The following is a 26,502-nucleotide window of genomic DNA, read 5'->3' as shown; positions in this document are numbered from 1 at the left end:
GGTCGTTTTGAAACAAGGTAGGGGTCGTAATTACATCGCTATACTGCTACGACTTGAAAGCGCTGCTTTCCTGCTCGATAAACACCGTTTTAGATTTACAATGCTGTCGCAATCCCGCCGTGGTTTTGCCATTATTGGTGGGTTTTAGTCAATTTGAAAGTACGATACGAATTTTGCATTTTTTAACTTCTAAAAGCTTTTATCGTTAAAAAGCCTGATTCAATACAACAGCACCTAATTAATTGGTATTATCTCATACACCCGCTCATATCCTCACCTGGATTAGGCTTTGACATTTAATACGGGAAACTAGCGAAAATTAGGCTATACCAGCGCCGTGCCTACAACGCGGAAAGCTCATCGTCCACAAAGTGTTGGGAAATATTTTCTCTACAATAAGTAAAAGGGGGATCCGAAATAGAAATAGAGGAGAATGAAAACCCTTAGCCTCCCAGCCCCGCCGCCCTCCTTTGTCCAGAGGAAGGAGACCATACTAGCGCAGTTGGCGGTGCCGGAGCAGGAGTACACGGACGCTTCGCCGAAGGGCTCGGTGGATGAGGGGATTAGGGAGCTGATTAACGAGATTAATGGGCTAGATGGGTTTGTTACGACGAGTAGTTGCGCGGGGAGGGTCAGTGTGTTTCGTGAGGGGAGGAGGAAGGGGGGTGAGGCGCGGGGGGATGGAGATGAGGAGGGAGAGGGGAGGAAGTTGGCGGGGGTGGGTGGGAAGGGCGGTGGTGGGAACTGGTTGTTTGTTTCTCATGATCCGGTTCCACTGGAGAATGGAGGCGGGGATATGCGGCTGGATTGGGAGGGTTTGTTGGGTTTGAAGGGGGGTTGTGAGATGGAAGGGAGGGAAGTCGGGGATGGAGGAGAGGGTGGTTTAAGAGTGGAGGCTACGAGGCTTGTCCATTTCAAATTCGAGCCTATGGTATGGCTTGCTCGTTCTTATTGGGTCTTTGGTCTGAGATGGGTTTATGGCTCCTTGCTAACTCATTTCGTTAGATACTTCATGTTTTGACGGCATCCCCTGAACACGCCCAGCTGCTCCTCCGGTGCGGTTTACAGGCTGGTTTTAGAGAAAGTGGTGCTGTCAGCTTGACTGCGGCTGTGGGAGAGCAGCATGCTACCCCGATGGTTGCCATCCGGTCCATGGGTCTTTCGTTTGAGTCTCTGATCGGATATCAGGCTGGCGATGGGGGCCAGATACAATGTACGGTAACTTCGGCTTATTTGCGAACTCTCATCGATATAGGTAATGAGCGATTTATCGAGAACACCAAAAGAATCGAAAGGTTCCGAACGGCTCTTGCGGAGGCAACTAAACCTTCTAATAAGAACGGGGATGTGTGGGAAGACGCAGAAACCCGGAGACGGAGGAAAAGAGAAGAAGGGTTAAGGAGAAGAGATATGTTGGAGAAACAAAAGATCGACGATACCAAAGCTGTGGATGTGGAAAACGAGGCCTTAGATATACCCCTTGATGTAAACCTCACATAAATCACCTTTCACACACGTATCAAATTACAGAATTGGGTGTTCATCCATCATCTATACAGCTCTTTATCCCGAGCGCTCCTTTAATGCTATGCCGTAGTGTAGTGTCGAGTATTGTTACAACAGAGTATCTACCTACTCTCTAGAAGCTTGCCTGCCTATTTTTTTCTCTAGGTAATCCAGCCCTCTCCTCTCTTCATGCTTATAAACATGGGTGCTTTGAATCGTAGGTATCGTATCGGCACTAGGACGAATAACGCTCACGCTCACGCTCACGAAACGACCTTGTCAATCCACCCCTTCTCCAATCTCCTGACCTCCTCCTTGAAGGCCTCGACTTCTTTCCAACAGTCCAGTGGACGCCTGTCGTTCTCCATCAGACACTTGACAACCTCAGTGCGCGCCACCTCCACGGTCTCAGGTATCGGCCGCAGCTGTTTCCGCTTATCGAGACGGGCCCGCAGCGCCTCGACCTCTTTCGACACAGCCTGTCTGCTTCTCTGGTTCGCGGCCTCGTCCTTGGGATTCGGGACGATGTCGGCGATCTTTTCTTGCGCCGCTTTGAGAAGCGCGCTTTCTTGGGCTTCGAGCTTTCGTAGTTCGGAGGCTACGCGCGCTTGTACGGCGAGTTCGAGACTCTGGGCGCGGGAGGTGTCTGTCTGGTGGGGTGTAAGTATTTGGGATTTGGGATTTAAAGCCGTAGAGTGGGAGCATGGGTTGTAGAAGGGGAATGGTAAGGCTCACCTCGCTGCTGGACTGGAGGGATTCGACGATGTCGTTGGAGACGCCTATGGGGGAGGATCTGTTCGTACCCGAGAGAAACGAGTTAGTTCATAGATGCTCTGACGATAGTATAATAAATAGATGAAGGGATTTAAACTTACGCCTTCCACACATGTGAGGATTGGCTCGCCTCCGGCTTAGACGAGCTCGAGCCCATGGTTGTCGGGTTCGTGGCTAGACTGGGCTGGGCTGGTTTTATATTGCTCTTGACTTTTGGTCTTCTGCTTGCCGTACGAAATAATTCCCGAGCTGCGATGGATGCTGCCGGAAAATGTTTACCGTGCGAATTGAATGAATATGGTGTTCTTGTACGGTGACGGATACTGTGACGTTTAGATGTAGCGATGTACCTCGTCTGATATAAATATCATGTGACTTGCATATCTATTCACAAATAGGTTCTAAATTGTGCAAAATATTTATGTATAGTACCTAGTAGGTCCTAGATATTCACAGCATTAATATCTCTTAAACAACATTCAAGTTTATAATTATAAAAACCCGACGTCTAGCCAAGCATGTTATTTTCAAAGCCCCAGGTCTCCGAACGTACACAATCTCATCATTGTAAATTAACGAAGCCGTCAAGTGAACATGCATGGTAAGTGACGGGTTAGTTGACTATGGTAGGTATAGCTTCAACTAAGAGAGTCTTTACCTCACTACAACATATTGAACAGGATGGCTCAAACGATTATTCTGGGACACGTATATCTCAGTGAGGTCATTCTAGCCTTGAATCTTAGGTATCCGTCTTACAGACTACAGTCCCAAACCACAACACCAACCCTTCATTAACCATTAACTCCTTATGCCCTCGGCTTAACCCTCGCCTGGAAACCCACCGGCCTCAAATTGAACCACCCATCCTGCTCCAACATATAACTTGGATCAACCGCCTCAAAATCAAACTCATGAATCAACTTTGCCAACGTCGTCATACTCCACTGCCATGCCCAATGCTTCCCAATACACTCCCTCTTCCCATTCCCAAACCATTTCTTAACCCCCGACGGAAGTTCATCAAACGCTTCCCCCATCATTCGCTCAGGTTGAAAGGCTAGCGGTTTTTGGAACACTGTTGGATCTCTATTTACGCCCGCAAGCACGATGATCATGGCTTGGTTATGCGCGACCTGGTACTTGCCGCCGCCGAGCAGTACGGGGGCTTTGCTCTCGCTCGGTATAGGTTCGATGTTAAACCCTGGCGCCGCGAACGAAAGGCGTAGGGATTCCCGCACGATACCCTCGATGTACTTTAGCTGCGCTAAGTGTTCATACCTAAATTCCCCATCAGGACCGATCACCGCGTCTAACTCTTCGCGCGCCTTGGTCACGACCTCCGGGTTCTTGGTCAGGAGGTAGATGGTATGGGCTAATAGCGCGGGCGCCGTACTGCTACCGATCGGCATCGATACGATCTCGTCGATCACCTGCGAATCCCGAAGCGTGGTTCCCGTCTCCGGATCCTTAGCGCCCATCATTGCGGTTAGAATGTCCTGGCGATCCGTCGGGTTCGCCTTGCGATAGTCTACTAAATCCTGCGCGTACTCGCGCATCGTGCTCGTCGCCGACTTGAATTTGTTACCATAGAACAACCAGTTCAAGAAGCCCGGTCGCGTGGGCCGCATTATGGCCTCGGACGTCGAGTCCTCCATCCCTTTTAGCATAGGATGTTCCGGTCCAGAGAGACAATTCAACTTCTTGCCGAACATTGTGAGAGTTGTAGCCTCGAGATTCAACCTGTTCAACTCATTGATAGGGGATATCTCGTTGCTAGCTCCCAAACCTTTCCACTTAGTCGCGAGCTCGGATGCGCAGTCCCGCATTTCGACGAAATGGTCTTTGAGAACGGAAGGGCTAAGCCTCGGTGCGAGGATGCGGTGCGCGATGCCCCAGCTCGGCTCGTCGTCGAAGGCTGTGAACAGGGCGTCGTGCACCGCATACCGGATCTCGACGATCGGGCCTCCGACGTACTTCCGGAACCGCTTCTCGTCGCATATTTCCTCGGCTAGCGCGGCGCCCGCTACAAAGACGACGGTTTTCCCTAGCACTTTGATTTGGAATATCTCGCCATACTGTTCGGACAATGCCCGTAGCGACTCCCACGTGTTGCTCGGGGTGATGTCGAAGACGTTACCTAGTAAGGGTACGCCGGGAGGCTTAGGAATCGGGTGAGACATGATGTCTATTTTTCTGAAGAATTAGAAAGAAGGATGAGGTAGGTGATGTGATTCGCAAGGGAGCCATAGAGTAAGTATTCATTAATAATAGGGAGAAGACTGATAGCTACGATGTCTCAGGTCACACCGCAACTGCATAGGTACACTCTGTATACGCCTTCTACGTCACATGTATCAGTACGAAGCCGCCTCGACTGTATCCCCTTAGACAACTCATCGTGCAGCGGATAGGTGTATTGAGTAACGAGGCACACTGTCACAGTGGTCCTGGCCAAGATCAAATTAGCGAAGTCGTTTCGACGGTACGCGTTCAATTCGATATATTGCCACATATCTCCCTAGGTACCCATCTAGGTCCGGGGTAGCTGAAGAGATCCAAGAAGCTTCAAAACGATCGAATACGGTACGATATAACTTCCGATTTGCTGTATGATATCGCCAATTTCTTTTTTCTTTTTTTCTTTTATATGTGCCATGTGGGGGCTGTCTAATATTGAATCAACTTGGGAAGATAATCTGCGCAGTGGCGCGCGCAAGGGTGCCGATCGTGAGGGGAGTTCTGTACACTATCGGACAGAGCTGCAGGCTAAGATGCAATAGCTATGCTGCACCTGTAACCAATGAATCTAACGAATTAGTGGTTGTGACAGCCTATCATATGTTGGGCATTTCAATACATCTATGGATAGATGTAACTAATACTTGGGGGTTGGTAGGGCTCTAAAGTATTCCGGGGGTATCGAGTCATTCTACAGCGTTGCATTTTATCGAAGCGACTCGAAGAATATTCGAATTCTTCGGTACTTGCTATACCGCTCGGTATCTAGACATAACACTGATAATATTAGCATATACAGTTCCAATTTCGGGAGTGACAGCAATGAAGCCATGTATTCTAATAATAAGAGGATACCCTAATTTTTGAGGCCTGGTGCAGGATAAGCCAAAAGCAAATTATAGCCACTATCTCCTAGGTACCTACCCGACAAAGCACAGCCAAGTCCCATCCAAACGGGAACGTATTACACAACTACCTTCGAGATAAGCATCGAGATCGAACAGCTACTCCGCCAGGACTCATGAAATATCATTTTTGATGGAACTCTCAACTCAAAGACATCAGAAATAGCTGAAGAATAGTCTTAAGAGCTCAGTATGAAGCAAAATCAGAATACTATGCCTTCGAGAACATACTATCTAGTACGATTGACCGATGATAATATTCAAGGATAAATACTTCAATAAGCGTCAAGCCGATAGACGTGATACCTACCATAGGTACCTATCCAACAACCATTCACTTCTTTCTCTAGCGAATCGCTACAGTTTCAGTGGCCGTTATCATATGTCCAAATACTAATCGTAATGTTGACTAGATATATTTACTTCGAATAATATCGATATCTAAATATACAACATACCCAAATCCTCTATGCGGGAAACGCCGCAGCAAGCGCATCGTACTCGGCCTGTGTCAGCGGCGTCACACTGCCATGCTTCAAGCCCGTAGGGAAGCCAGTCGTGCTCGACTTCGTATAGCTGCCCCCTGAACGGATGTTCGTCGACGAATAAGGAATATATTGGGTATAATCATCCCCGAGCAGATGGTACAATCCAGGCGTCACGTTATCCGCGAAACTAGCCGGGCCCTCGCGCGGGATGTCCTTCGTAGCATACCCGATGTTGGTCCAAGTGCCGAACAAACCTTCGGTGGTGATGTCCTGGGCGATCTGCTGCGTCGACTCGTTCTTGTAGAAGCGCGCGAAGCTTCCGGGCGTGCCGAGGTACTGGAATTCTTGGTCGATGATGGGCACGTTGGGGATCGCTAGGTAGTCCCGCGGCGCGCTGAAGGTTGTGAAATCCCTCGTCGTCGCGTACCGGATCTTGTCGAGGGTTGCGCTGCCGGTGTGGGCTGTGTCCGACTCGGCGTACTCGCGCGATGCCCAGAATACGTAGTATTGCGATGTGGCGTCGTCCCAGACGGCGGATGGGGCCCAGGCCATACCTGCGGTTGGTGCTTCGACGCTGGCGATGGATTCTTGTTAACAACATTGGAAATCTTTGAGTGGGAATGTATTACTCACGTCACCAATGTGGATCCGGACCAGTTGACCAAGTCGGTCGATTTCCAAACGACGAGGCCACGGCTTCCCTGTCGTGTAGCGACATCCCATGAGAATCCGGATGCTTTAACGTCGAGGTCTGTTCGGTAATTAGCAAAGATGAACTGGACATTATATTTGGATGTTCTAAGCACATACCAGTTGCAATTAAGAACCACTCGGATCGGGCGGAGTTCGTGGTGAGGAAGATGTCTCTGACGGCCTTTGATCCGACGGTCGAAGCTAGAACAGGATTTCCACCGTTCAAAAATTTGAAATTTGTTGCACTGTTGCCCTCCGAGAGGTGGAATTGAATTTTCGGGTTGACATCGGTGAAGGTCGAGACAAGATATCCGACATATTCAGATGCTCGCGGCATAGGATTCGCAATTGCGATGCCGGCGAGGGCCGTAGCAAGCAGAACGGAAGGCACATGCATTTTGAGAGCCGGTATTATCCTGTCTTTCCTGAATGAGCTTGACAGGAAAATCTACTTACTTAATGACGTTCTCCAGAGGAGAATAAATACGAGGCATCTTCGGCAGCATGTGGACACAGGAGTGGATGCCAATGCCATCACGAGATCTCCAACTGTCGTTCAGTGGACGGAGAAATTGGAGTAATTATGGCGGCAACGTCCGTGGTGATGCTACAGTAAACCCGGTTTGACGATGCTGTTCCTGACTCCACACTGCTCGATTCGGCATCTACCAACGGGGCATTGCGGAGAACCTGGTCCCTCTCGCGATGCGCTCCAATCCGATGCACGAATAAGCCCTAATTGGGAAGTCTATTTCTAGCGTCATCCATCTGGTCTTTGGGATGCCAAGGACAATGAAACAAGCTGTGAGGCTTGTAATGTGGAGCTGCGCGTCTACAGACCGAGGTGGCATCATCAGATTCATCACGGACTACATCGGATGTTTCGTCCAATAGGTAAACAAAGAAATCCAGTGTTTAACTGTATCGTACGTGTGTATGTACGAAGTATGCTAATGCTATATGCAAGTTTGAACATAGTAAATCCCGCCTCCTTGGGAGGTCCCTATCCCGGGTATATATGCCTTTCCATAAATAAACCCATGAACAAAAAAAAAAACCCGGCCATAACCCTATCCATCCCTATCCCAAGAGCTGCTCATCCTCTTCACCTTCAAGGAGAATTTCATGGCCGCTGCCTTCATAAATAAACATCGCCGATACGCATCCCAAAGCGGAGACTAAGGCGACAGCCCACCAGCTCGCGCCAACAATCCCCATCTTTAGACCTTCGCCGTACCACCACCCACCAATAACAGGACCGGCTGTTCGGAAGCCAGCTGAGACGCTCTGCCCGAGGCCATGAACAAGTCCCAGCACACTCGGATGCGGACTGCAGTTATTCAGCAATATAATGCTAGCCGGCAACGTAATAGTGCGGGCCATGACCTGGAGTAACTGGACCAAAGTCATGTAAAGCCATATAACAGGCCCGGATGCCGGGGCCGGCGATTCCGTAGAAGACGGAAGAACGGCAAGATACGGGGCGAGGAAATACGCCACGGGGAATAAGAGTAGAAACCACCGAAATCCACGCAGCGTGCCGAGACGCGCGTGCACGGGCGGGTATAAGAAAATCTGGAGAGCCATGCCCAAAACTCCCAGGATCGATGTCGCGAGCCCGACTGTGGCGGCGGGCATGCCCAAGCCGCCGGTGAAGTCCCACGGGAGCGATCGGGTTGTCAGATCCTCTAGTGGCGAACGCGGTGTTGATAGGAAGAGGGTCCAGAGGTTTGTGAATGCGCCGAGCTGGAAATCGTAGAAGGCTTCGGTGATGAGTGTGAAGATGACGTTGCGCGTCAACACGCGCCTGAAGGGCAGTGTTCGGCCGTCGCGTTTGTGGTGGTGGGTGATAGGGGGTAAGGATTCGTCGTCGCTGTCTTTGGACTCGGATATCGAGTCTGGGGAATCCAAGGGTTGGAGTTTGAAAAACCCGTATTGCTGAGCGGGTTTTCCGAATAGGTACGCTTTTATTTGGGAGGCGAGACGCAGGCCGATGTCTTCTTTGCCTTTCCTCTTGCTGGATGTCTCTTCGAGGCCGAAGAATACGATGAGAGTGGTGATGGTTAGTGCGATCGTGTTTAGCACGCTGGGGAGCGCGTAGGGGTACTTCTGGATCCAATTGAATCCTAGAACGGCGCCCTCGCCGAAAATGTTGGGGAGACTTCTGGAGGTGTCGGCTAGTAGACCTCCCATCACTGAACTGATGTTAGAATTGATGCGACGCTGTTAGCGGTGCGCGGAGGGCTTACATGGTCCTAGTGTGTTGGCCACACTGAAGCTGATGGGGAGGATTAAAAAGGCTCGTGATTGATATTTCCTTTCTACTGTGATTTCTGCAATCATGGTTCGTCTGGATGGCGTTAGATTGCATGCGACGAAGGAGATACGGTGGAATGGTTCTTCAACTTACATTATTCCAACAGTGCCGTTGATTCCACCACCGACAGCGCGGAAGAATACGGCCCATGCGAAGTTGGTCGAAAAGCCATAGCCCAAGCACGATATAGCTGTGCCGAAAAGTCCAATAAGGAGAACTCGTTTGCGACCACACCAACTCGCATCCGCGGCTTTACCCCAGAGGAATGCAGTCAACACTTGCGCGCCGGTAAAAGCACCTTGTAAGATACCAGCTTGACACGAGACCTCAGAGTCGGGTAATAACCCATCAAAGCTCTTCAGTTGGAAGAAGACATAAGCTTGTAAGGATGCTACTTGTAGGAAGTCGACCAGACGGCAGAGAAATAGAATCGCCAACTGGTCTTTCCTAGGAAGAGACATCCATGTTGTCTCTGTCGGACTGCTCTTTGATTTTAACGACTCGGCATCGCTGACGCTCTCGCCGTCTATCTCGAACTCTCCCGGCGCTGGTAACTTTTCGGAGGCTCTCTTTTCTATAGTCGCTAGGTCTACTGATGTCGTTCTAGCATGGCCCATCTGGGCCAGGCGTTTCTCCATGGTTACGTTCTAGGTATACCGTGATACACGCCAAGACAAACAAAAATCGACGAAAATAATAATGGTAATGGTATAGGTAATGATGTCAACGTTAAAAGAGAGACTTATAAAAATCGAAATGTACAATGAAAAGAAACACACAATAGAAGACAATCAGGCCGCACACTGATTAGAAGGTGGTAAATTCAACATCGGACATTGCGCGCACGCAAGAAGATGAAGGTGAAGACGAAGATGGACATGGAGATAGTAAGTAATATTACAATACCTAACCTGCATAGTACATACATAGGAGAGGTCTCCAAAGACTATTAAAAAAAAGATGGGTTCGAATAGACTCCGAGGTTATCGACCACTTAACGTCGAGCTACTTACGCAGCACTCAACCGGGTTATCACCGACTGCGCGGCACGGAATCTCGAGACTGCGTAAGAGTCGCATGTTGCGTAGGAGACCAGCAGTAGCCAAGCAGTGGCTCGCCCACAAATCCCAGAATTCAGATCATTTTGCGCCTCATACATAATAACTTCCAGGAAGTTATGAAGCCGGGCCGGGATGGGTGGTTGAGGAAAAAGAAGTGGGCGTGGAGCCGCGGCTTAGATTGGTAAAAGATCTTAGTAGGCCGCGTGTCGACGTAATGCTTGATTCCAATAGCTGTGTGGGGACTCGTCAACTCCCAAACTACACCTACCAGACCTACATACCTGACTAGGTACTCACAAGTCGGCTCCGAATACCCCATGCAGATGTTATTTCTATTCTGGGGCCAAGCTGGGAATCGTAATCTACCTACTGTTTCGAAACATCACTCATCACTCACCACTCACAACCACTCACAGCCACTCGAGCTATGCTTAGGAAGAATAATCCTAAAGTAGTCAGACCCATGATTGGTCTCGGCAATAATGTGGGATCAGACAAATATACGTATCATTGTACGTAGCATGCATGGTGATAGGAGTCGGAGGTAGGTTTAGAATTATGTCGAAGCCTCGAAGGGGGGATGGATGATGAGTCTAATGTCATCTTCATTAACTACGCGGGATGTCCCCAGCATCCCGGTGCTCATCAAATGTCTTACACCCTCTCCGACAGAACCCCCTTATTCTATTCCCGTCAATGTCTTTTCGATGCCGGTGTAAGGCGTGGTAACACACAGCTCTGCTAGACAGTCTAGACTACAATGTGGTCGTCATCATGGGCTGTCCTTCTTGTCGCCGTCGGCTTTGCTAGTGGAAGACCGTCTAAACCCACCACCGCCGGCTCCTACGATTTTGGGTATGAACACGATGCCTATGGCGCGCATCCCTTAACGGTGTTCAAGTCGGCAGCCGAGTTAGAGGTGCCTAAGCTCGACGTGCTGCAGTCGAGCAAGCTATGCGAGTCTTCGCTATACACCCTCCTAACTCCCCGAGGTGGCGCCACTCGAAAACCGCAGACTACTATTCTGGACAGCGGCGGAGATTTAATCTGGACTTCCGAATGGAATGGACAGCAATTGTATAATTTGATGGTTCAGGAGTACAAGGGTGAGAAGTACTTGACCTTCTGGGCGGGCAACGATGCCGTCGGCGGACATGGCGCCGGCACTATTATCATGGTAAGATCTTCATCGGAACTTAATATCGTCGTAAGGAACTTTTAATAACAGATGACAGTTGGATAACACCTATACTCTTTTTAAAGAAGTGAGAGCAGCGTATGGGTTAGACGCTGACTTGCACGACTTTCGAATCACAAAAGATGGGACTGCCTTAATCACGGTATACGAAGTCGTCCAGCGGGATCTCAACGAAGCTGGGAAGAACCGTATCGGACCGGTATGGGACTGCATCATCCAAGAGATCGACTTGGAATCAGGTCTTGCCGTATTCCAGTGGCGGGCGTTGGATCACTGGAGTTTAGCCGATACTTACAGAGAGATCGGCGGCGACGGAGAGGGTGATCGCGCTTGGGATTTCTTCCACATGAACAGTATCGACAAGGATGCCAGAGGCAACTATCTCACTTCGAGTCGTTATATGCATGCCTTGACATACATCAACGGCACCACCGGCGAGGTAATATGGATTCTTGGTGGGAAGAGGAACATGTTCCGAGACTTGTCGAATGGCACGGCGACCAACTTCGCCTACCAACACGATGCGCGATGGTCCGGAAACGACACCATTACCATCTTTGATAACGGCGTCGATGATCTACATCGCGATATTGCAGATACCCGGGGTCTGAAACTGAAGATCAACGAGCATAATATGACTGTCGAGGTAGTGACGGAATATCTTAACCCACACAAGATCCACGGTATTTCGCAAGGATCTTTCCAATCGCTGTCGAACGGCAACGTTCTCTTAGGCTACGGCAACTCGGCGGCATTCACAGAATTCGCGAGCAACGGCGACGTCCTCTGCGACACGCACTTCGGGCCGGAGAGCCGATTCGGATCGGCGGAGGTTCAATCGTATCGAGTGTACAAGTACGAATGGCACGGGTGGCCTCGGACGATTCCGTCATCGGCGCTGCGAATAAACAGCGCAAGAAGCTGGAGCTTCTTCGTAAGTTGGAATGGGGCAACGGAGGTATCGAAGTGGATTCTCCAGGGGTCGAACAGTTCCAATGCTACGGAATGGGCGGAGTTAAATCGGACAAGGAGAATGGGATTCGAGACCGCGTTCGAAATACGAAAATCATATCCGTCGTACTTGCGAGCGGTAGCTGTGCATGAGAAAGGACACATGCTGGGTATCAGCGAGCCGCTCGACGTACAGGCCATAAAGGAAGAGGTGAGTCCAGACCTGATCTCGCCCCTCGATCAACAACGACCAGCCATTGACCCGACGCAGCTTCAATATACCTACGGCTTTAATTTTACGGACGACGAGGTCTGGGTCGCGCAGATTGCGATGGCATGCGGTGGACTTTTGCTTATAGGAGTGCTTTTACGGATGGGAATAGCGGCATGGGATACCCGGCGGAAAACATATCAGCGAGTTTCGACTGAAGCTACCTAACTAGTTTATATTAAGAACTAGACTACCTACAATATGAATTTTACTATGTTTTATTTTTGTTCTCTATGAAGCCATCACCATTCGGTTCTTAGTTAGTTACCTTCCAAATTGACGATAGACTGCATACGGGAAGTGTGACTTGGCGAAAGGGGATTTGTTGAATAATCTCTCAACGGCACATCGTCTACTTACAACTAACTACCTATCTTGCCAAGACTTTCCTGTTACAAGAGTAATTGAGTGACCCAGAAGTTATCTATTGATTCATTTTGTAGAGTAATGCGTATCTTGTCGTTGCATGTTTGCCGTTCCTTGATATGGCAACTCACGATCCTCACGGTCATTTACTCATCAAGTAACACCTCCTTTCAAAAACCATTAATATTCTGTATTAGATCCGGAAGTTGGAAATGAAACCTCGGCACCTTTAATCTCAATCCCTATCACTTGTTTACACTGGCCAAATTGTTTCGAATCGCCAAGACACTAGAAAGTTAAGCGGTGGATCTGTTCAGTCCGATGTTGCAATCGATGGATTTGATGTTGTAATCGAATTGCCATTGTTTCAATTTCCAACTCTTTTTCGACTTCGACTCATTACTAACCGTTAGAAGAGGCCTCCGCAGGTTTTTGTCAAATTTCTTTTAGGTGCTTTCACTAGGAGTTCTTAGTCGTAGCATCGTTATCTCGCACAAATCTGGATGTCGTCACATCTAACTGGGATTACAACAGTACGCGTAAGCCTATTCGGGCTTTCTATTCTCTTTAATCAACTGATTCTACGTAGACAATTGTTAAATTAGTCTATAGAACTATTGCTAGTTGCTAGTTATGAAAAAAATCTAAAAATCTAAATTTCACATCGGCAGAGAAACTCTTCCCGCATTATCGGATGGCTACTTAGGTAGAAACCATCGTAAACTCGCTGTATAGGCGCTTTAGCTCGCTGAAAGTGAAACGTCTAAAGACGCTAGAATTTCCGAACCCCCATAAACCCCCATAAACCCCCATCGTTACAGAGTCGTCCACCAATTATCCGGGCTCATGGCGGGATTAAGCCGGTACCATTACGGTTACGCGTCCTTCATCCCTGGTTTCAAAATCCTCTACCTACTCATCAACCGACTTTCGATCTATCATCTGTCGCATGCTCCTACACAAGGAATCTGTTCACGATTCAAGTGGCGTCTTCGTCACCAAAATAGTTATGAAAGAAAAAAAAACTGATATTTCATTGGGCTTGCCGCGTCATGATGCTCGATGTGGAGTTTCAGCCCGGTTCATATTAGACTCGAATGTATGGGTCTACCGATCCAGCCGCTCGGAGCTTAGTACGCAAATTTAGATCTGATAAACCCGTTCTTCCATTATTGTATCGCCGTTACATTGTGGCTCTGCAGTCCAATCACTACCAGATAGGGCTGTTTCGACCCTAATTACAGTCGAGAATGTCATGCACGCGCGTAGTCATTTTTATTAAGCAATGTGCTGAAGAGAGTTATCGAAACATATTGCACATTTTAACTGGATCCCCTTTGCAACGTACTCGTAGTCCTTACGTACCTAGGTAAGGCGGCAAGGCGGATAGACGAGGTATAGAATCTATCTTCGCTAATGTATGTCAGGGGTCTAACATCCGGTTCCAGACATAGATCTACAGTGAAAAGGAGCGAATACGGAGACGGGCAGTTCTTAATATGTATAGAAGACTGAGGTTTTTCGTTGAAGCTTCCCATGTGACAATAGAATATTTCCTCTCGACTCTTTAGACCTTCCTAATCCTGTACACTACCTCTCCTATTACCGGAAGTGTTAGATATTTCCTTCGAGATACCCATTTGTATAATTCCCATCGTTGAACTTCCTCGCCGCATAGTTACCTTTAGAGATCGACCATACCTTTGTACCAGTATCAGAATAGAGAAGCAAGACGTTGACACAATGGCTTACGCTTCGAAATATAAGTCCAAGCCCATTACGGACATCTTCACCGCCGACACAGATATCGACAGGCGGCAATGTACCCGAACGGTTCCCATGAAAGTCCTCCTACTCGGATGCGGACGAACGGGAACAACCTGTAAGTCCTCCCTTCACCTCTCACTTCTCATCATCCACCTCCCCTCCCTCCCCCATTCCTAACCCAAGCTCGACATGAAAACCCAAAGGATACCTACTAACTAACCACCCCTTCAGCCATGAGAGCAGCAATGAAACAACTCGGCTACGTCGACACCTACCACATGATGAGCTGCTCCATCGAGAACCCGCCCGACGCGCTCCTCTGGATGGACGCTCTACGCGCCAAATACGACGGCATCGGCACGCCCTTCACGCGCAAAGACTGGGACAAGCTCCTCGGCAACGCCCAAGCAGTATGCGACTGGCCCGCCTGCGCCTTCGCAAAAGAGCTCATCGAAGCGTACCCGGAGGCCAAAGTCGTGCTCACGGGGCGCGACGTGGACTCCTGGCACGCGTCCACCATGCGCACGGTGTACTGGCGCGCCACGGACCCGGAGCTGCGGCTGCTCTCAAGGTGCAGTTGGGCCGCGGGCATGTATTACCCCATGTTGAAGAAGTTCTTCGACACCTTCTTCGAGGGCGATTTTCCGGGGCGCGGGAAGGAGGTGTTCACGCGGCATTATGAGGAGGTGAAGAAGATGGTGCCCGAGGGGAAGTTGTTGGAGTTTAGGGTGCAGGATGGGTGGGAGCCGCTTTGTAGGTTCCTGGGCGAGCCGGTGCCGACGGAGGTGGGGTTCCCGAATGTTAATGATAATAAGGACTTTGTGACGAGGTCGAGGCGCAGGAATAGGATGCAGATGATGAATGTGGCGGCGAGGGGCGTGGAGGTTGTGGTGTTGCTGGGGGTGGTGCTGTATTTGATTTTTTGTGTGCAGTGGCGGTTGTTTTAGTGGGTGTTGAGGGGGATTGACGCTTTTTTGGGAAGGGGTTGGGATGGCGTTGGGGGATTTGGGGGTTCTGTTTGGATTCGAATACATATTTAGCTCTGGTGGTTTTGTCATTGAGGTATTGATTTGCTTATAGCATGGGTGTATGATGGGGTTTCAAGCAAAAATGGAAGCCCGTGAGATGAGATGAGATTAGGTATATACCGAAATCAAAGGATGCTCTCTTCTTACCTTGTGTTAACGATGTCTACAAGTGAATTATTGAATCGCTGATTTGAAGTAGAAAATTTGAATGAAGCTAAAATAAGCATAATTACTCCAAGAGTGCGGTATCCGGGTAATGGGTAAGTTCTGTAAGCTGATTGGTTGGCGTCCTCTATTCAGCCCCTTTTGCTCGCATTTCAGGTGCATGCATCGTGATACAGAAAAGAAAAGAAAAGATAAAGAAAACTTAATTGAGATTTTATTTTGAGAGGTCCAGCTCAAGATCTGTTGATCGTCTCTTGACTACTGCGCCCCCACTATCAGGTATTTCTTTGCCACCCTTTTTCAAGGCCTCGAAGGTTGTGCAACCTTTGACATTTCAGAGGGGTCGTTAGAGCGGGAACAATGAGGTTTCTGTGACATTGACCAGTAACCATGACCATATGACCTTAAGGTCATGGAATGGATGCCGCCGATGGAAAATGTTGACTGTATTCTATCATTTGGGCCTTGACTCGGAGGTGGTGGGTTGTTGCCTAGAATCAGTCGTCTCTTTTTGGAGATATCATGACAGTTACTCCTAGGCTGAGAATTAACGACTTCATCTTAGCTAGGAAGTACTTCTAAGTACTTAGGTATTAAGTACTTTGTACTCGAATCTTGATACAGTCACTAAGTACATGTACCTACCTGTGATAGTGCATGTCCAGGAGATGGAAGTATCTACATCTATTTTTGGTAAATATTTCTACATCTTCAGCAACGGACCTGCGGACGTCCTAGCCGACAATCATGGACGATCTGAGATCGGCCTCTGGCACTTTAATGTACTTCACTATTGGATGGTATGTCTTAAACTTTACAGGAACTCCGCGATCTACGGTCGGTGATTCGAAAAGCAGCTCGTCATTGGACGGACACGCCACCATTATCATCGTGGCTGCGTACATAGGTACCTAGATACCTAGTACTTATACACATTAGCACCGGCGTAGAAACTAAGTACCAGCCATTTAAGTCTGTAGCACGATTAGTATTTAAATTTTCAGGTAGTCCTCCTAGAGGTATCATACTGGATATTAAACATTGCACAAAACTACGGGTCCTCACTTACACCTACCTTCCTGTTCATTTTTAATGATGAGCTCACTAGAAAGGGCCATATGTGATATCGATGGGCCAATTCTCTATGAGGGAGTTCATCTGAAGTAGTAGGAAATTGTACTAGGTGAGAGATAGGGGTATCACGTGACAGGAAATATTGTCAACACCATACCGAAAAGAAATACATATAGTATCGTCAAAGGAGTAGGAGATAAGGGTCAAGGTAAAAAATACTCAGGTGTGTACCTTCTTATTCTGATATTGTCCTGTTGGTGTGCACAGTCCAGTCGTCACCGACCGCCCTACCTAGGTACTTGATATTATTTAACACGGCTTCTCACCAAATTTGTAACGTTCTTCTTTTTCTTCTTTCTTTCAACACAGGTTGGAGATATTCCACACCAATATGGCCGCGGCTCGTCTTTGCCTAAATGATGACGACATTAAGTTCGTTCATCGCATTGACGAGCGTTCATATGCGCGTCTATTTTTATATATCAATTTCGTCCAAATTATATTGGTAATTATTAATACCATCTTCGAATACCTTCTCCTCCTAGTTCTCTCTCTACTCACGCCGCATTCTTCGTTCAATGTGAGATCATGTAAGTATCCTCAACTTCCGATTATTACTTGCCGATTCCTTCCTTTCGTATATCGACTTTGTTAACATGTTCACGCTCCACAGCAATGACGCCCAAAAAAACATGAAAGCAATCTTGCCAGTGTCTTCTACTGAACGTCCTGTAGATGACGCTGGCTAGATTGCCTCCATTGAACGATGGGCAATTGCCTTTCACGGACTTCATCGAACATCAGTTTCCACAGTATGGCTGCGACTTCCGTAATATCGTTATGGCGACACAGACAAACTCCGCCACCAGAACTTCACTGCAATATCGTCATATAAGGGAATTGTACAACAACTGGGACGATAGGACCTTCATCTTCCACCCAAGGTAGCTGTTGACGGCTTCTAGGCCATAGCCAACTGTAAGGCACCGCCAGCTACCTTGGTGATGGATCCTTAAATGGGGAAGGCACTAAGCAATCTCACGATGGTTGGTCTATCGTCCCAGCAGTTGTTTTGACCTTATATATTCTATTTAACAATAACCATTCTAAACCACCACCATCCAAACCCATCCAACCCCATCCAACCCCATAAACTTATCACAATGGGTTTCACTAATAGCACCGTTTGTGGAGGTAAGCATTGCCAACTTTTCTCAGCTTCACAACACTGCACATCGCGACACGCTCAATTATCTATGATTATCTGCCGACCGCATCTTATACCCTCAAATCTTTCTTACTAACTTCCTATTCCCTTACCAGACCACGTTGATCCACACGCTGCTGGAAGGCAATCTACGGCTCCTTCTCTGTATAAACCCACTCCGGAGAACGGCCGTAATTCCCTCCTTTGGCCCGATGCTTCCACCAGCGTGCAACTTAACCAATACATCGATCAACGCCTACTCAGAATGTCTACATCGTCACCAAATGAAGCTCACTCTAATACTGGTCCTTTATATCCGCCCAAGTTAGTCGAAGAGCAAGGTTACGGGCAGCAAGCCTAAGGTTACCATCCTAATGTCGGCGGCCATCCTAATTTTGGCTATGCCCAAGATGGCTTCGCCCAAGCCAGCCATTATCAAGGCGGCTACGCCCAGGGCGTTTACGCTCAACAGTTTACGCTCAACCTAATTATGCTCAACCTAATTACGTCCAAACTGGCTATTCTCAAGATGGCTATGTTCAAGATGGCTAAGCCCAAGACGACCATGACCAGGGCGACCAAGTTCCAGGTAACCGAGCTCAGCATAAGCTAGCTTAGCGTAGACAGCGCCGGAACGAGCCCGTAATTTGCGACATCTGCCATCGAACGCTCAAGTCAGAGGAAATCCTTCGCCGACATATCAAGACTGTTCACATCGGCACCAAATGCCACTGGCCAGACTGTGGCCAAGAATTACCAAGCTCCCACGAACTTTACAAGCATCTCCAAGCTCACCACGACGGGGCAACGGCTGTCGATAACGACAAGCTCCTATGCCATTGGGCGAGCTGTGGCCGACGAACTAAGGACATGCCAGAAATGCACCGTCATCTTAAAGTGCACAATAACAGCACCTAAGGCGCAGATTCAGATGTAAGTAACTAGAGTCCACATGATTTGGTTATTCGATATTTAGGAATGTAGCTAACTGATTGAGATTACCAGACCTCTACCACAAATAAATTCTCTGAGTAATAACGATATTCTTCACGACGCAAGAGTACTGGGTTTGGGTGGAGGATGACTTCGAGCTGCGATGAGACACTCGCGAGGCACCATACGGACATTGAGTGGAGGGGGGGCGTAAATCAGGTATCGCTTATTTCATAATAGACACGAAAAATTTACAGTGCTCTACACGAAATGAACTTCGTAGAACTAGAGGAATATTTTATTTATGTGAATTGTCGTAGCTTTCCATTCAATCCACGCCCTACATGGTAGGTGGATATCTACCCTACCAGCCTTTATTTACGTGATTAATTCAACGATTTAGACCAGTTGGCTCTCCAGTGTATGAAACGGCAGAAACGAACGAATTCTCGAGGTTCGGGGTCTGACTTTGGTGTTAGAACTCCAAGCATCGCGACGGTGACATTGACGATACTATTCCCCTTTTTTGTTGATTACTAAGCAATATCAGAATATGCAGATGGTCAAATAATTCAGGTTTGTCTAGGTTTGGACTGATATAAGAAAACCAAATTTGGTTGAAGTTTTTATTTGTTCGATTTCGTGAAGGTACAGCTGCAAGCATGGCTTAATACTTAAACCAAGGGGTGCCGGTTGCCCAGGTGGGCGGTGAACAATATTGTCCATTCTGCCCACTAGTGCGCCCCGATCACTAGGAAGACTATATATACATCTGTCTACCACTACGATAATTTTTTTTTCTTTCTCTTCCTTACCATTCTTTTTTTCTCTCTGCGCAGTACCAGATAATTTCGTCAAAGTTATCTCGTCCCCCGACCTGCTACAACTCAAGGTTCTCAACAATATTGCGCACAATCTTCCTCGTCACCTTCGCTGCGATTTCTTCTTAACTTGAAGCACAAAAACCTTCAACATTGAAATCAATCAACTATGGATTTCTCGCAGGGACCCGCTGCAGGTAAGCATTATCAACAACCCTTTGATTTAAATCACGTCATCTTCACATACCTCACATTTGCAAGGCCATTTACCAGCGACCTTAACGTGCGACCATTTCCTAGTCTTTCAAGCTGCTTTCTATTCTCATAAATATTTTTTGCTGACATTCATGTTTTTTCCTAGGACGCCATGGATCGCAGAGCATGAGTCAGCCTCCCTTTGACGTGCCTCGTCCCCAATCTGTCCCACTCCCCTATGGTAGAAACTATCATGCTGGTATCGAGATCGAGCGACCGGTGAGCGTTCCGATTCTTGAGAAGTCGGTCTAGGTCACCATGACTTCCAAGAAGGGACGCACCCCTCTCCCACGTACAACGCCGTCTCACCCACACGGCCCTTATCTCATGTCGCCCCATGAGCAGCACCGGCTTGAGGACAACCAGTCCCAGCAGCAAGCAATATTGCCGACCCTACCAGCAGCTGTCAGTCAACCTACTGCCGCCGCCCCTCATGATGGACAGACGCCGGGCACCAACCCGCAAGGTCAAGGTCAACAGGCAACTGATCCTCTCCGTTGTCACATTTGTAACAAGGCCTTTAAGTCGACTACCAACCGAGTTCGACACGGTCAGACCGTTCATATCGGAACGACCTGCAAGTGGAACAGTTGTGGCAAACAATTTGCGAACGAGGCGAGGCTGCTCAAGCACCTCCGAACCCACCAGGCATCGGCAGCCGCCAATGACCTGGTCGACGAGTTCCTGTGCCACTGGCCGGGTTGTGACAAAAAATTCAGAGACAATGCTGAGTTGTCACGCCACATCAAGATCCACAATAGCTCTGCGTGAGGGAGAGAGACGAATGGGCCTTGTTAGATAGATTGCCTGCCCGTTATGCATAAAGTAAACGTGTGCCAGGCTTTTCTAACACAATAACAACTGGGTATTAAGGCGACAGACAGAGTAATGTGTTAAATCTCACGTGATATGCTAGAGAAACGTAGTTGGTCCGGCCTCCGCCGGAGAAGCCACGTGACACCCCTCGGAGTCATCACATGCCCCCCTCAGGACTTAACTTTTCTCGCATAATAATACCTGTCTTCAAACAAGAACTCCGTTCAATTATGATGAAATCACGCAAATAATTTGATCATTATCCTTGCTGCAGATCGAAGTTATGACATTATCCGGCCCTTTTATCCGCGAGCCTCTTATTAGCTTGAATGAGCCGCACTTCCGTCTTTGAACACATTGAAGATCTTGATGGTGAAATCTGACTCTTTCACGAAAATCTTTTATCTTTCATTCGAGATGCGTAGTGGTATAGTAAAATGAATGTTTTGTCAATACGAGATGCCGCTCTATCGTAGAACACTCGCAGCGGCGTGTGTCCTCGCTCCTCTTTTCTACGTCTATTGGTTGAGATTTACGAATTATGATCGAATAGGTGGTTTTGGGGGCTGGTTTCCTAGTGAAGATGTGTTCAACAAAACTCTAGGGGTAATACTACTTTTCACGTCTCCTCAAAGGTATCCTGTATCTTAGTGTTCTAACGTTTATCACAGTTCTCAAAGATACTCGTCATCAATCTTCCGTCTCGAACCGATCGCCGAGATTCAATGGCTCTAGTAGGAGCTGTTAGCAACCTCACCTTCACCTGGATTGACGGCGTATCAGGCGACCAAGTAACGGATCTCGCGGCCCAGTTTAGTACTGAAGTACGCTCTTCTGGCTCGAGGGGGTCCTGGAGATCCCATATGAACGCGCTACATGCCATTGTAAAGGACAATCTTGAAAGCGCGCTGATTTTGGAGGACGACATCGACTGGGACATACGCCTGAAGTCTCAACTGCACACCTTTGCGTCGGCATCGCGAACATGGTTGAGAGAGTCAAAGTCTGATAAGAACCTAGTTAGGTTGCTCGATTTTGCCCCACTTTCACTACAGAAAGAAGATGATGGGACAGCTAACATGGAATATCAAAAGGACACGATCCAACTCAATCCAAATATGGGTTATAATGGCCATGCCCATAAAAGTCCATACGGTGAGGATTGGGACGTTCTCTGGCTTGGACATTGCGGTACCGATTTTCCCTCTGACAAGCCTCAAGTGAACCCCTTAAAAATCACAATACCGGGGGATGACACAGTCCCGGCTCCTCGACACCTTAAACCTCACCCATTCGCTTTACTAGACAAGCTAGGAGAGATTTACCCGCCTCATACTCGCATCGTACATGCGTCCAGTGGAACTGTATGCAGTCTCGCCTACGCAGTCAGCCACCAAGGAGCCCGGAAACTGCTCCAGGAATTCGACTCCCACTACGATACCCAATGGGACTTGATGCTACAGAAATGGTGCGAAGGAGGGTATGTAGCCAAAGACAAGGCCCAATCCAAATTAGAGGACAGTGAAGATGGCCATAAACATAACGCGAACGCTCCAGTTTGTCTCACAGTCCAACCACCCCTATTCAGCCACCATTACGCTAAAGGGGGTTCTTCAAACATTCAAGGCCAAGGTGGCGGTTATGCGACAGGAACGGGGACACCGTACATAAGACTAAGCGTACGGGAAAACTTGAAGCGCTTGATCGCCGGGGCACCGGAGGGCGAGATGATAGATCAGTTGCCTGATGACGGGAAGCCGATTTGGAAATAGACGGGAAGATAGATGGCGCTTTGGATACAGACTACTAGGAATTTTTGCTTTAGACCCTGGCCTCTAATGTGACAGACTACCTACCTATGCCAGTGACACACACATCAATCATGGAGTTAACCCTTGGCTGGTAATTGTTTCCACACGGGTGTCATTAGGCGAATATCTATGACTGAGTGTGATCTAACAGCTCCGGTGAAGATAATTGCCAATTAGACAGAAGATGATAAAAGACAAAAAGAAAACTTGGACCGGCAGGGAATTGAACCCTGGACCTCCCGCACTTACTGTGCTAAGCGGGCGCTCTACCAACTGAGCCACAGGCCCCTGCTGCAACATGCCTTGAGTAGGTGTGCTGATGGTATAGTGTTTGGTATTGGGAGATAAAAGGCAAGGAACCTTGAAAGTCGTTCCTTGGAGGAAAGAGCGAACCGGTAGCAGCACGTGTTACGTCCCATACCTCTGGGGCCCATATTAATAATAGACTCAGGGGAATCGATTCTAAAAAAAAACCAAGACGCGCTGTGGCAGTCTGCCCAGTCTCCTGATCGGGTTGACAGTTACGTCTATGTGTAAGAGAATCATGGGTAGAATCTCCACGACCTTTCCCTGATGCCTTGAATCGGTCAGAATCCGAACTCCTGTGCTGTTCGTGATCTTAAAATGACGAAGTAATTACTTGGCATCTTACATAGCTTCAAAACACGTAACGGTGACTACCTAGTAGGACCTAACTCGTGTATCATGGCCTTGTTGCTCATTGTATCCAGATGCAGTGCTTTTTACCACAATGCGAGACCCCTTCCAACCTAATAATCACAGAACTCTATATCTAGAGATCAAACACGACTTATTTTCAGGAATCTACCAACTTCTGGTCAGTTTAATATTCGAACCAGCTCAGCACATCCGTCTAGCCTTTCAATCTATCATCCAATAGAAACCATGTCGAACGAACTCACAGACGACCAAAAGAAGGAGCTCGAGGGCAGAACGAACCCACGACATGAATCCAAGGAGCAAAGAGACCAAGAGAACGAAGCGCATAAGAATTTGGTTAATAGTTTGGGGTTGATAATGGAGCTAACCTCGGCCGCTGTCAAGGAGAAACGCCAGTTGAAGAATGAGACGAAGACGACTGAGAGAGGTGAAAAGAAAGACCCTGAAGCGAAATGATGTTGAAAACCTAACTGTAGAGACACTTGGGAGGGTATTTTGGAGGGAAATTGATGTTGTGATTTGCTAGGAAACATCATCTAGGCATGTATGTGGTTTTGACGGAGTGATAGATCACCATGAACAGCTTAGCAATAACAACTAAATACCTACCTACCTACCCAACCCACGCCCAAGACATCAAACCCACCTAAGCAGAGCCGAGCCCCAACTCCCTAATAAAAATATCAGCAGCCCTCTCCCCAACCGCCAAAGCCGTATCATTAGTATTCGCCGCCACATTCCTTGGCGCAATACTCAGATCCGCAATCTTCAACCCCTTAACGCCGTAGACGCTCAGGTTTCGATCAACCACACCATCCTGCTCGCGCGGCAGCATCTTGCACGTGCCAAGCGAGTGCCAAGTCGTACTCACATTCTCCCGCAAGAACTTCTCCAGCACGATGTCGTCTTCGGCTGAGTACGTGATGTCAGCCACATCACCCGAAAGTGGGTTTTCGCTGAGCTTAACGCATGCGGCGGCTGAGTCGGCTGCGAAAGGGGGGTGGAATTTCGCCATCTCCCCGCGGTACGAGGGCATGCGGCGGATTAGCTCGCGCTGCTTCTTGTAGAACCAGATGTGTTTTTTGATATCGAGCTGGCCCTCGTCTTGGAAGAACCCGGTGTCGAAGTCGACGGGGTCGCTTACGCTGGGACCGGTGATGTGGATGTGCCCGCGCGAGAAGGGGTACACGGTGAAGGCTGTTACGGCGAGGCAGGGGTCGCCGGTGGCTTGGCGGAGGTCCCCGGGGAAACTATGTTTTTGTTAGAAATGGTTACTCTGAGAATCTCAATCGCTCTGTTCGCCTGGAGGGGTACTTACCCAGCGACTATATTGATGATGGCCAAAGGCTTGTCTGGCTGGTTCTTGAACTCCTGGTCCCACGCTTTTTGGAAGTCGGGTCCCAGGGCGGCGACCTCAGCATCGGTTGGTCGGATCTTTCCTTGGATCTCCTGACCGTTCCACCCTAGCATTTTCTCGTTTTTCTTCATCAGGTCATCGTAGCTTCCCATACGTCCGAGCACGAGTCCATCTAACGTTTCGGAGTCGCTTAAATTGTTCAAGTATGGGTAGCCAAGTAGGTGGTGATCTTCGTACCCCTTGCCAACTCCTGGAAGATCAACTGCGACCGAAACTCCGGCACCCTTCAGGATATTAGGTGCGCCGATACCAGAGCGCTCTAAGAGAGAGGGCGTGCCACAAGCTCCGCAGGAAGCGATGAAAAGCTTGTTAGCCTTCACGCTGCGGGTTGACTGATCCGCGTCGGGATGAAACAGCGGGTTGGGTCTGAACTCAACTCCGACGGCCTTGTGATCCTCGTCGAGTAGGATACGTGTGACCTGGGATTCAACTAGAACGTGTAGATTTGGATGCTTTCCATCGCGAAGCCGAGGGTGCAGGTAGCACGATGCCGCGTCTTGGCGTTTTCCATCGGTTGAGATAAATCGCTTTGCCCTGCATAAGGCGTTGGCGGTACCGAAGTCTGACGCACCATCGACTTCGGACCAGCCCAATTTCTCTGCTGCAGCAATTGCCTCGTCTTCGATTCTCTGCGAGTTATATGTGCCTCGAGACACATGGATTGGGCCGTCATGGCCATGCACGCCCTTTCCATCCTTACCGTGGTAGGTTTCCAGCTGTCGGATGAACTGTTAATAAGATCGTTCCGAACTGAATTCAAGATACATAGTTTACCTTTTTTAAGAATGGTAACATTTCATCGGCCGACCATCCCGGCGTGCCCCATGAATCCCAATCAGATCGTTGGGCTCGAGAATACATCATCATGTTGGTAGATGATCCACCTCCCAGTACACTGCCAGTTGCTAACACGAGTTTCCTGTCTGCTATTTCTGGAGACTCTTTTGTCAGATAAAATTGGTTGACTTTGCTTTCGGGAGAAAGGTGCAACATGAACAACCCAGGATGCTGGATAGTGGGAATCTCATTGTTTGGACCGCTTTCAATCACCAAGATGGATAGCTCGGGATCTGCGTCGGCGAGTCTGGAGGCAACGACACAGGCAGCGGTCCCACCTAATTAAGAGTTAGCTCATTAGGTAGTATTTTGCTTCAAGTCTAGGTTCGGAAGGTGTATCTTACCACCCGCAATGATCACATCAACTTGGTTGACTTCAACCGGAAGCTTTGTATATAACCCCATGATGTTGTATTGGATAACAGCTTGGCAACTTAGTTAATTGAATATCAGCTATAGAAGAAGCTCGAGATCGAAAACAGAGGTTTGAGAGAGCACACTATAAAGCAACTGACGTGGGTGTTAGTGATTAATAAGGTCAGTCGAAGCTCGGATCCGTACCAACGCCGAAGAACAAAGAAAATGTGTACATGCCACGTAAAAGCCCCATCCCGACGTAAGGGGTATTGTGTGTAACCAACTCATGACGTTCTTTTGATTCCATAGGTACATCCGGGTGCCGAAATGCTATATGACTATCAATTTGGAATCTGAGCTTACCTCGGCAGGTAGATTGGTAGCTAGGTAGCTAGGTAGGTATACATGAATTATGAATCACTAATTGTGCGAACCAAGTTGCAATTCCTCGCACCTGCTAAGTAGCAACAAAAGAAACCCAATTCGGGAGCTAACAATTTTTAAGTGAAATACTTTTGCTACGGTGTAAGAAGCGGCTTCTTGGGCTGAGGTCTTCGACAAG

The 26,502-nt window shown here is 48.3% G+C and overlaps 10 protein-coding genes and 1 non-coding gene across 11 annotated transcripts; 5 read left to right on the top strand and 6 right to left on the bottom strand.

Moving 5' to 3' along the window:
- The first annotated feature begins 1 nt into the window (after position 1).
- GGS22DRAFT_199526 (methyltransferase TYW3-domain-containing protein) lies at positions 2-1,522 on the top strand. The gene is made up of 2 exons (XM_047966301.1): positions 2-931; positions 1,006-1,522. Exons 1-2 carry the CDS (start codon positions 434-436, stop codon positions 1,498-1,500), a joined length of 993 nt encoding a protein of 330 aa, XP_047820048.1. The 5' UTR covers positions 2-433; the 3' UTR covers positions 1,501-1,522.
- Positions 1,523-1,525: 3 nt separating this feature from the next.
- GGS22DRAFT_160276 (DUF1690-domain-containing protein) lies at positions 1,526-2,497 on the bottom strand. The gene is made up of 3 exons (XM_047960898.1): positions 2,382-2,497; positions 2,242-2,299; positions 1,526-2,156 (listed from the first exon to the last, which is right to left on the bottom strand). Exons 1-3 carry the CDS (start codon positions 2,435-2,437, stop codon positions 1,770-1,772), a joined length of 501 nt encoding a protein of 166 aa, XP_047820047.1. The 5' UTR covers positions 2,438-2,497; the 3' UTR covers positions 1,526-1,769.
- Positions 2,498-2,780: 283 nt separating this feature from the next.
- Positions 2,781-4,929, bottom strand: GGS22DRAFT_160275 (bifunctional P-450:NADPH-P450 reductase). The gene has a single exon (XM_047960897.1). The coding sequence runs from the start codon at positions 4,461-4,463 to the stop codon at positions 3,090-3,092; it is 1,374 nt and encodes a 457-aa protein (XP_047820046.1). The 5' UTR covers positions 4,464-4,929; the 3' UTR covers positions 2,781-3,089.
- Positions 4,930-5,893: 964 nt separating this feature from the next.
- GGS22DRAFT_187448 (glycoside hydrolase family 43 protein) lies at positions 5,894-7,004 on the bottom strand (the record flags this gene model as incomplete). Its single annotated transcript, XM_047964591.1, has 3 exons — positions 5,894-6,488; positions 6,548-6,665; positions 6,725-7,004. The coding sequence occupies 3 exons, from the start codon at positions 7,002-7,004 to the stop codon at positions 5,894-5,896; spliced, it is 993 nt and encodes a 330-aa protein (XP_047820045.1).
- A 517-nt stretch (positions 7,005-7,521) lies between these two features.
- Positions 7,522-9,810, bottom strand: GGS22DRAFT_125898 (MFS general substrate transporter). The gene is made up of 3 exons (XM_047958339.1): positions 9,018-9,810; positions 8,857-8,957; positions 7,522-8,802 (listed from the first exon to the last, which is right to left on the bottom strand). The coding sequence occupies exons 1-3, from the start codon at positions 9,560-9,562 to the stop codon at positions 7,688-7,690; spliced, it is 1,761 nt and encodes a 586-aa protein (XP_047820044.1). The 5' UTR covers positions 9,563-9,810; the 3' UTR covers positions 7,522-7,687.
- A 715-nt stretch (positions 9,811-10,525) lies between these two features.
- GGS22DRAFT_125923 (ASST-domain-containing protein) lies at positions 10,526-12,677 on the top strand. Its single transcript, XM_047958340.1, has 2 exons — positions 10,526-11,162; positions 11,221-12,677. The coding sequence occupies exons 1-2, from the start codon at positions 10,746-10,748 to the stop codon at positions 12,571-12,573; spliced, it is 1,770 nt and encodes a 589-aa protein (XP_047820043.1). The 5' UTR covers positions 10,526-10,745; the 3' UTR covers positions 12,574-12,677.
- A 1,547-nt stretch (positions 12,678-14,224) lies between these two features.
- Positions 14,225-15,754, top strand: GGS22DRAFT_160251 (P-loop containing nucleoside triphosphate hydrolase protein). Its single transcript, XM_047960896.1, has 2 exons — positions 14,225-14,653; positions 14,770-15,754. Exons 1-2 carry the CDS (start codon positions 14,515-14,517, stop codon positions 15,483-15,485), a joined length of 855 nt encoding a protein of 284 aa, XP_047820042.1. The 5' UTR covers positions 14,225-14,514; the 3' UTR covers positions 15,486-15,754.
- A 4,298-nt stretch (positions 15,755-20,052) lies between these two features.
- Positions 20,053-20,792, top strand: GGS22DRAFT_199508 (uncharacterized protein; the record flags this gene model as incomplete). The annotated part of the gene is made up of 1 exon (XM_047966300.1): positions 20,053-20,792. The coding sequence occupies exon 1, from the start codon at positions 20,280-20,282 to the stop codon at positions 20,790-20,792; it is 513 nt and encodes a 170-aa protein (XP_047820041.1). The 5' UTR covers positions 20,053-20,279.
- Positions 20,793-21,296: 504 nt separating this feature from the next.
- Positions 21,297-22,609, top strand: GGS22DRAFT_187443 (glycosyltransferase family 25 protein; the record flags this gene model as incomplete). The annotated part of the gene is made up of 2 exons (XM_047964590.1): positions 21,297-21,443; positions 21,509-22,609. 2 exons carry the CDS (start codon positions 21,297-21,299, stop codon positions 22,607-22,609), a joined length of 1,248 nt encoding a protein of 415 aa, XP_047820040.1.
- Positions 22,610-22,856: 247 nt separating this feature from the next.
- Positions 22,857-22,936, bottom strand: GGS22DRAFT_t53. Its single transcript has one exon. It is a non-coding gene; the product is annotated as a tRNA-Ala (tRNA).
- Positions 22,937-23,975: 1,039 nt separating this feature from the next.
- GGS22DRAFT_187441 (putative alcohol oxidase) lies at positions 23,976-25,988 on the bottom strand (the record flags this gene model as incomplete). The annotated part of the gene is made up of 4 exons (XM_047964589.1): positions 23,976-24,579; positions 24,648-25,462; positions 25,521-25,861; positions 25,928-25,988. The coding sequence occupies 4 exons, from the start codon at positions 25,986-25,988 to the stop codon at positions 23,976-23,978; spliced, it is 1,821 nt and encodes a 606-aa protein (XP_047820039.1).
- Between the last annotated feature and the right edge of the window lie 514 nt (positions 25,989-26,502).

The sequence above is a fragment of the Annulohypoxylon maeteangense genome (genome assembly GCF_022496945.1).
Source record: "Annulohypoxylon maeteangense strain CBS 123835 unplaced genomic scaffold GGS22scaffold_6, whole genome shotgun sequence".
NCBI lineage: Eukaryota > Fungi > Ascomycota > Sordariomycetes > Xylariales > Hypoxylaceae > Annulohypoxylon > Annulohypoxylon maeteangense.
The sequence above is the reverse complement of the archived record's forward strand: the minus strand, read 5'-3'. Positions and strand labels throughout refer to the sequence as shown.

Coding starts and splice junctions, on each gene's coding strand:
- GGS22DRAFT_199526 (XM_047966301.1), top strand. CDS start 434: ATGAAAACCCTTAGCCTCCCAGCCCCGCCGCCCTCCTTTGTCCAGAGG. Junction 932..1,005: donor ATTTCAAATTCGAGCCTATG/GTATGGCTTGCT, acceptor TCATTTCGTTAG/ATACTTCATGTTTTGACGGC.
- GGS22DRAFT_160276 (XM_047960898.1), bottom strand. CDS start 2,437: ATGGGCTCGAGCTCGTCTAAGCCGGAGGCGAGCCAATCCTCACATGTG. Junction 2,300..2,381: donor TCCTCACATGTGTGGAAGGC/GTAAGTTTAAAT, acceptor GGGTACGAACAG/ATCCTCCCCCATAGGCGTCT. Junction 2,157..2,241: donor CCCTCCAGTCCAGCAGCGAG/GTGAGCCTTACC, acceptor ACACCCCACCAG/ACAGACACCTCCCGCGCCCA.
- GGS22DRAFT_160275 (XM_047960897.1), bottom strand. CDS start 4,463: ATGTCTCACCCGATTCCTAAGCCTCCCGGCGTACCCTTACTAGGTAAC.
- GGS22DRAFT_125898 (XM_047958339.1), bottom strand. CDS start 9,562: ATGGAGAAACGCCTGGCCCAGATGGGCCATGCTAGAACGACATCAGTA. Junction 8,958..9,017: donor AACGGCACTGTTGGAATAAT/GTAAGTTGAAGA, acceptor AACGCCATCCAG/ACGAACCATGATTGCAGAAA. Junction 8,803..8,856: donor GGCCAACACACTAGGACCAT/GTAAGCCCTCCG, acceptor ACATCAGTTCAG/TGATGGGAGGTCTACTAGCC.
- GGS22DRAFT_125923 (XM_047958340.1), top strand. CDS start 10,746: ATGTGGTCGTCATCATGGGCTGTCCTTCTTGTCGCCGTCGGCTTTGCT. Junction 11,163..11,220: donor GCGCCGGCACTATTATCATG/GTAAGATCTTCA, acceptor AACAGATGACAG/TTGGATAACACCTATACTCT.
- GGS22DRAFT_160251 (XM_047960896.1), top strand. CDS start 14,515: ATGGCTTACGCTTCGAAATATAAGTCCAAGCCCATTACGGACATCTTC. Junction 14,654..14,769: donor CGGACGAACGGGAACAACCT/GTAAGTCCTCCC, acceptor CCACCCCTTCAG/CCATGAGAGCAGCAATGAAA.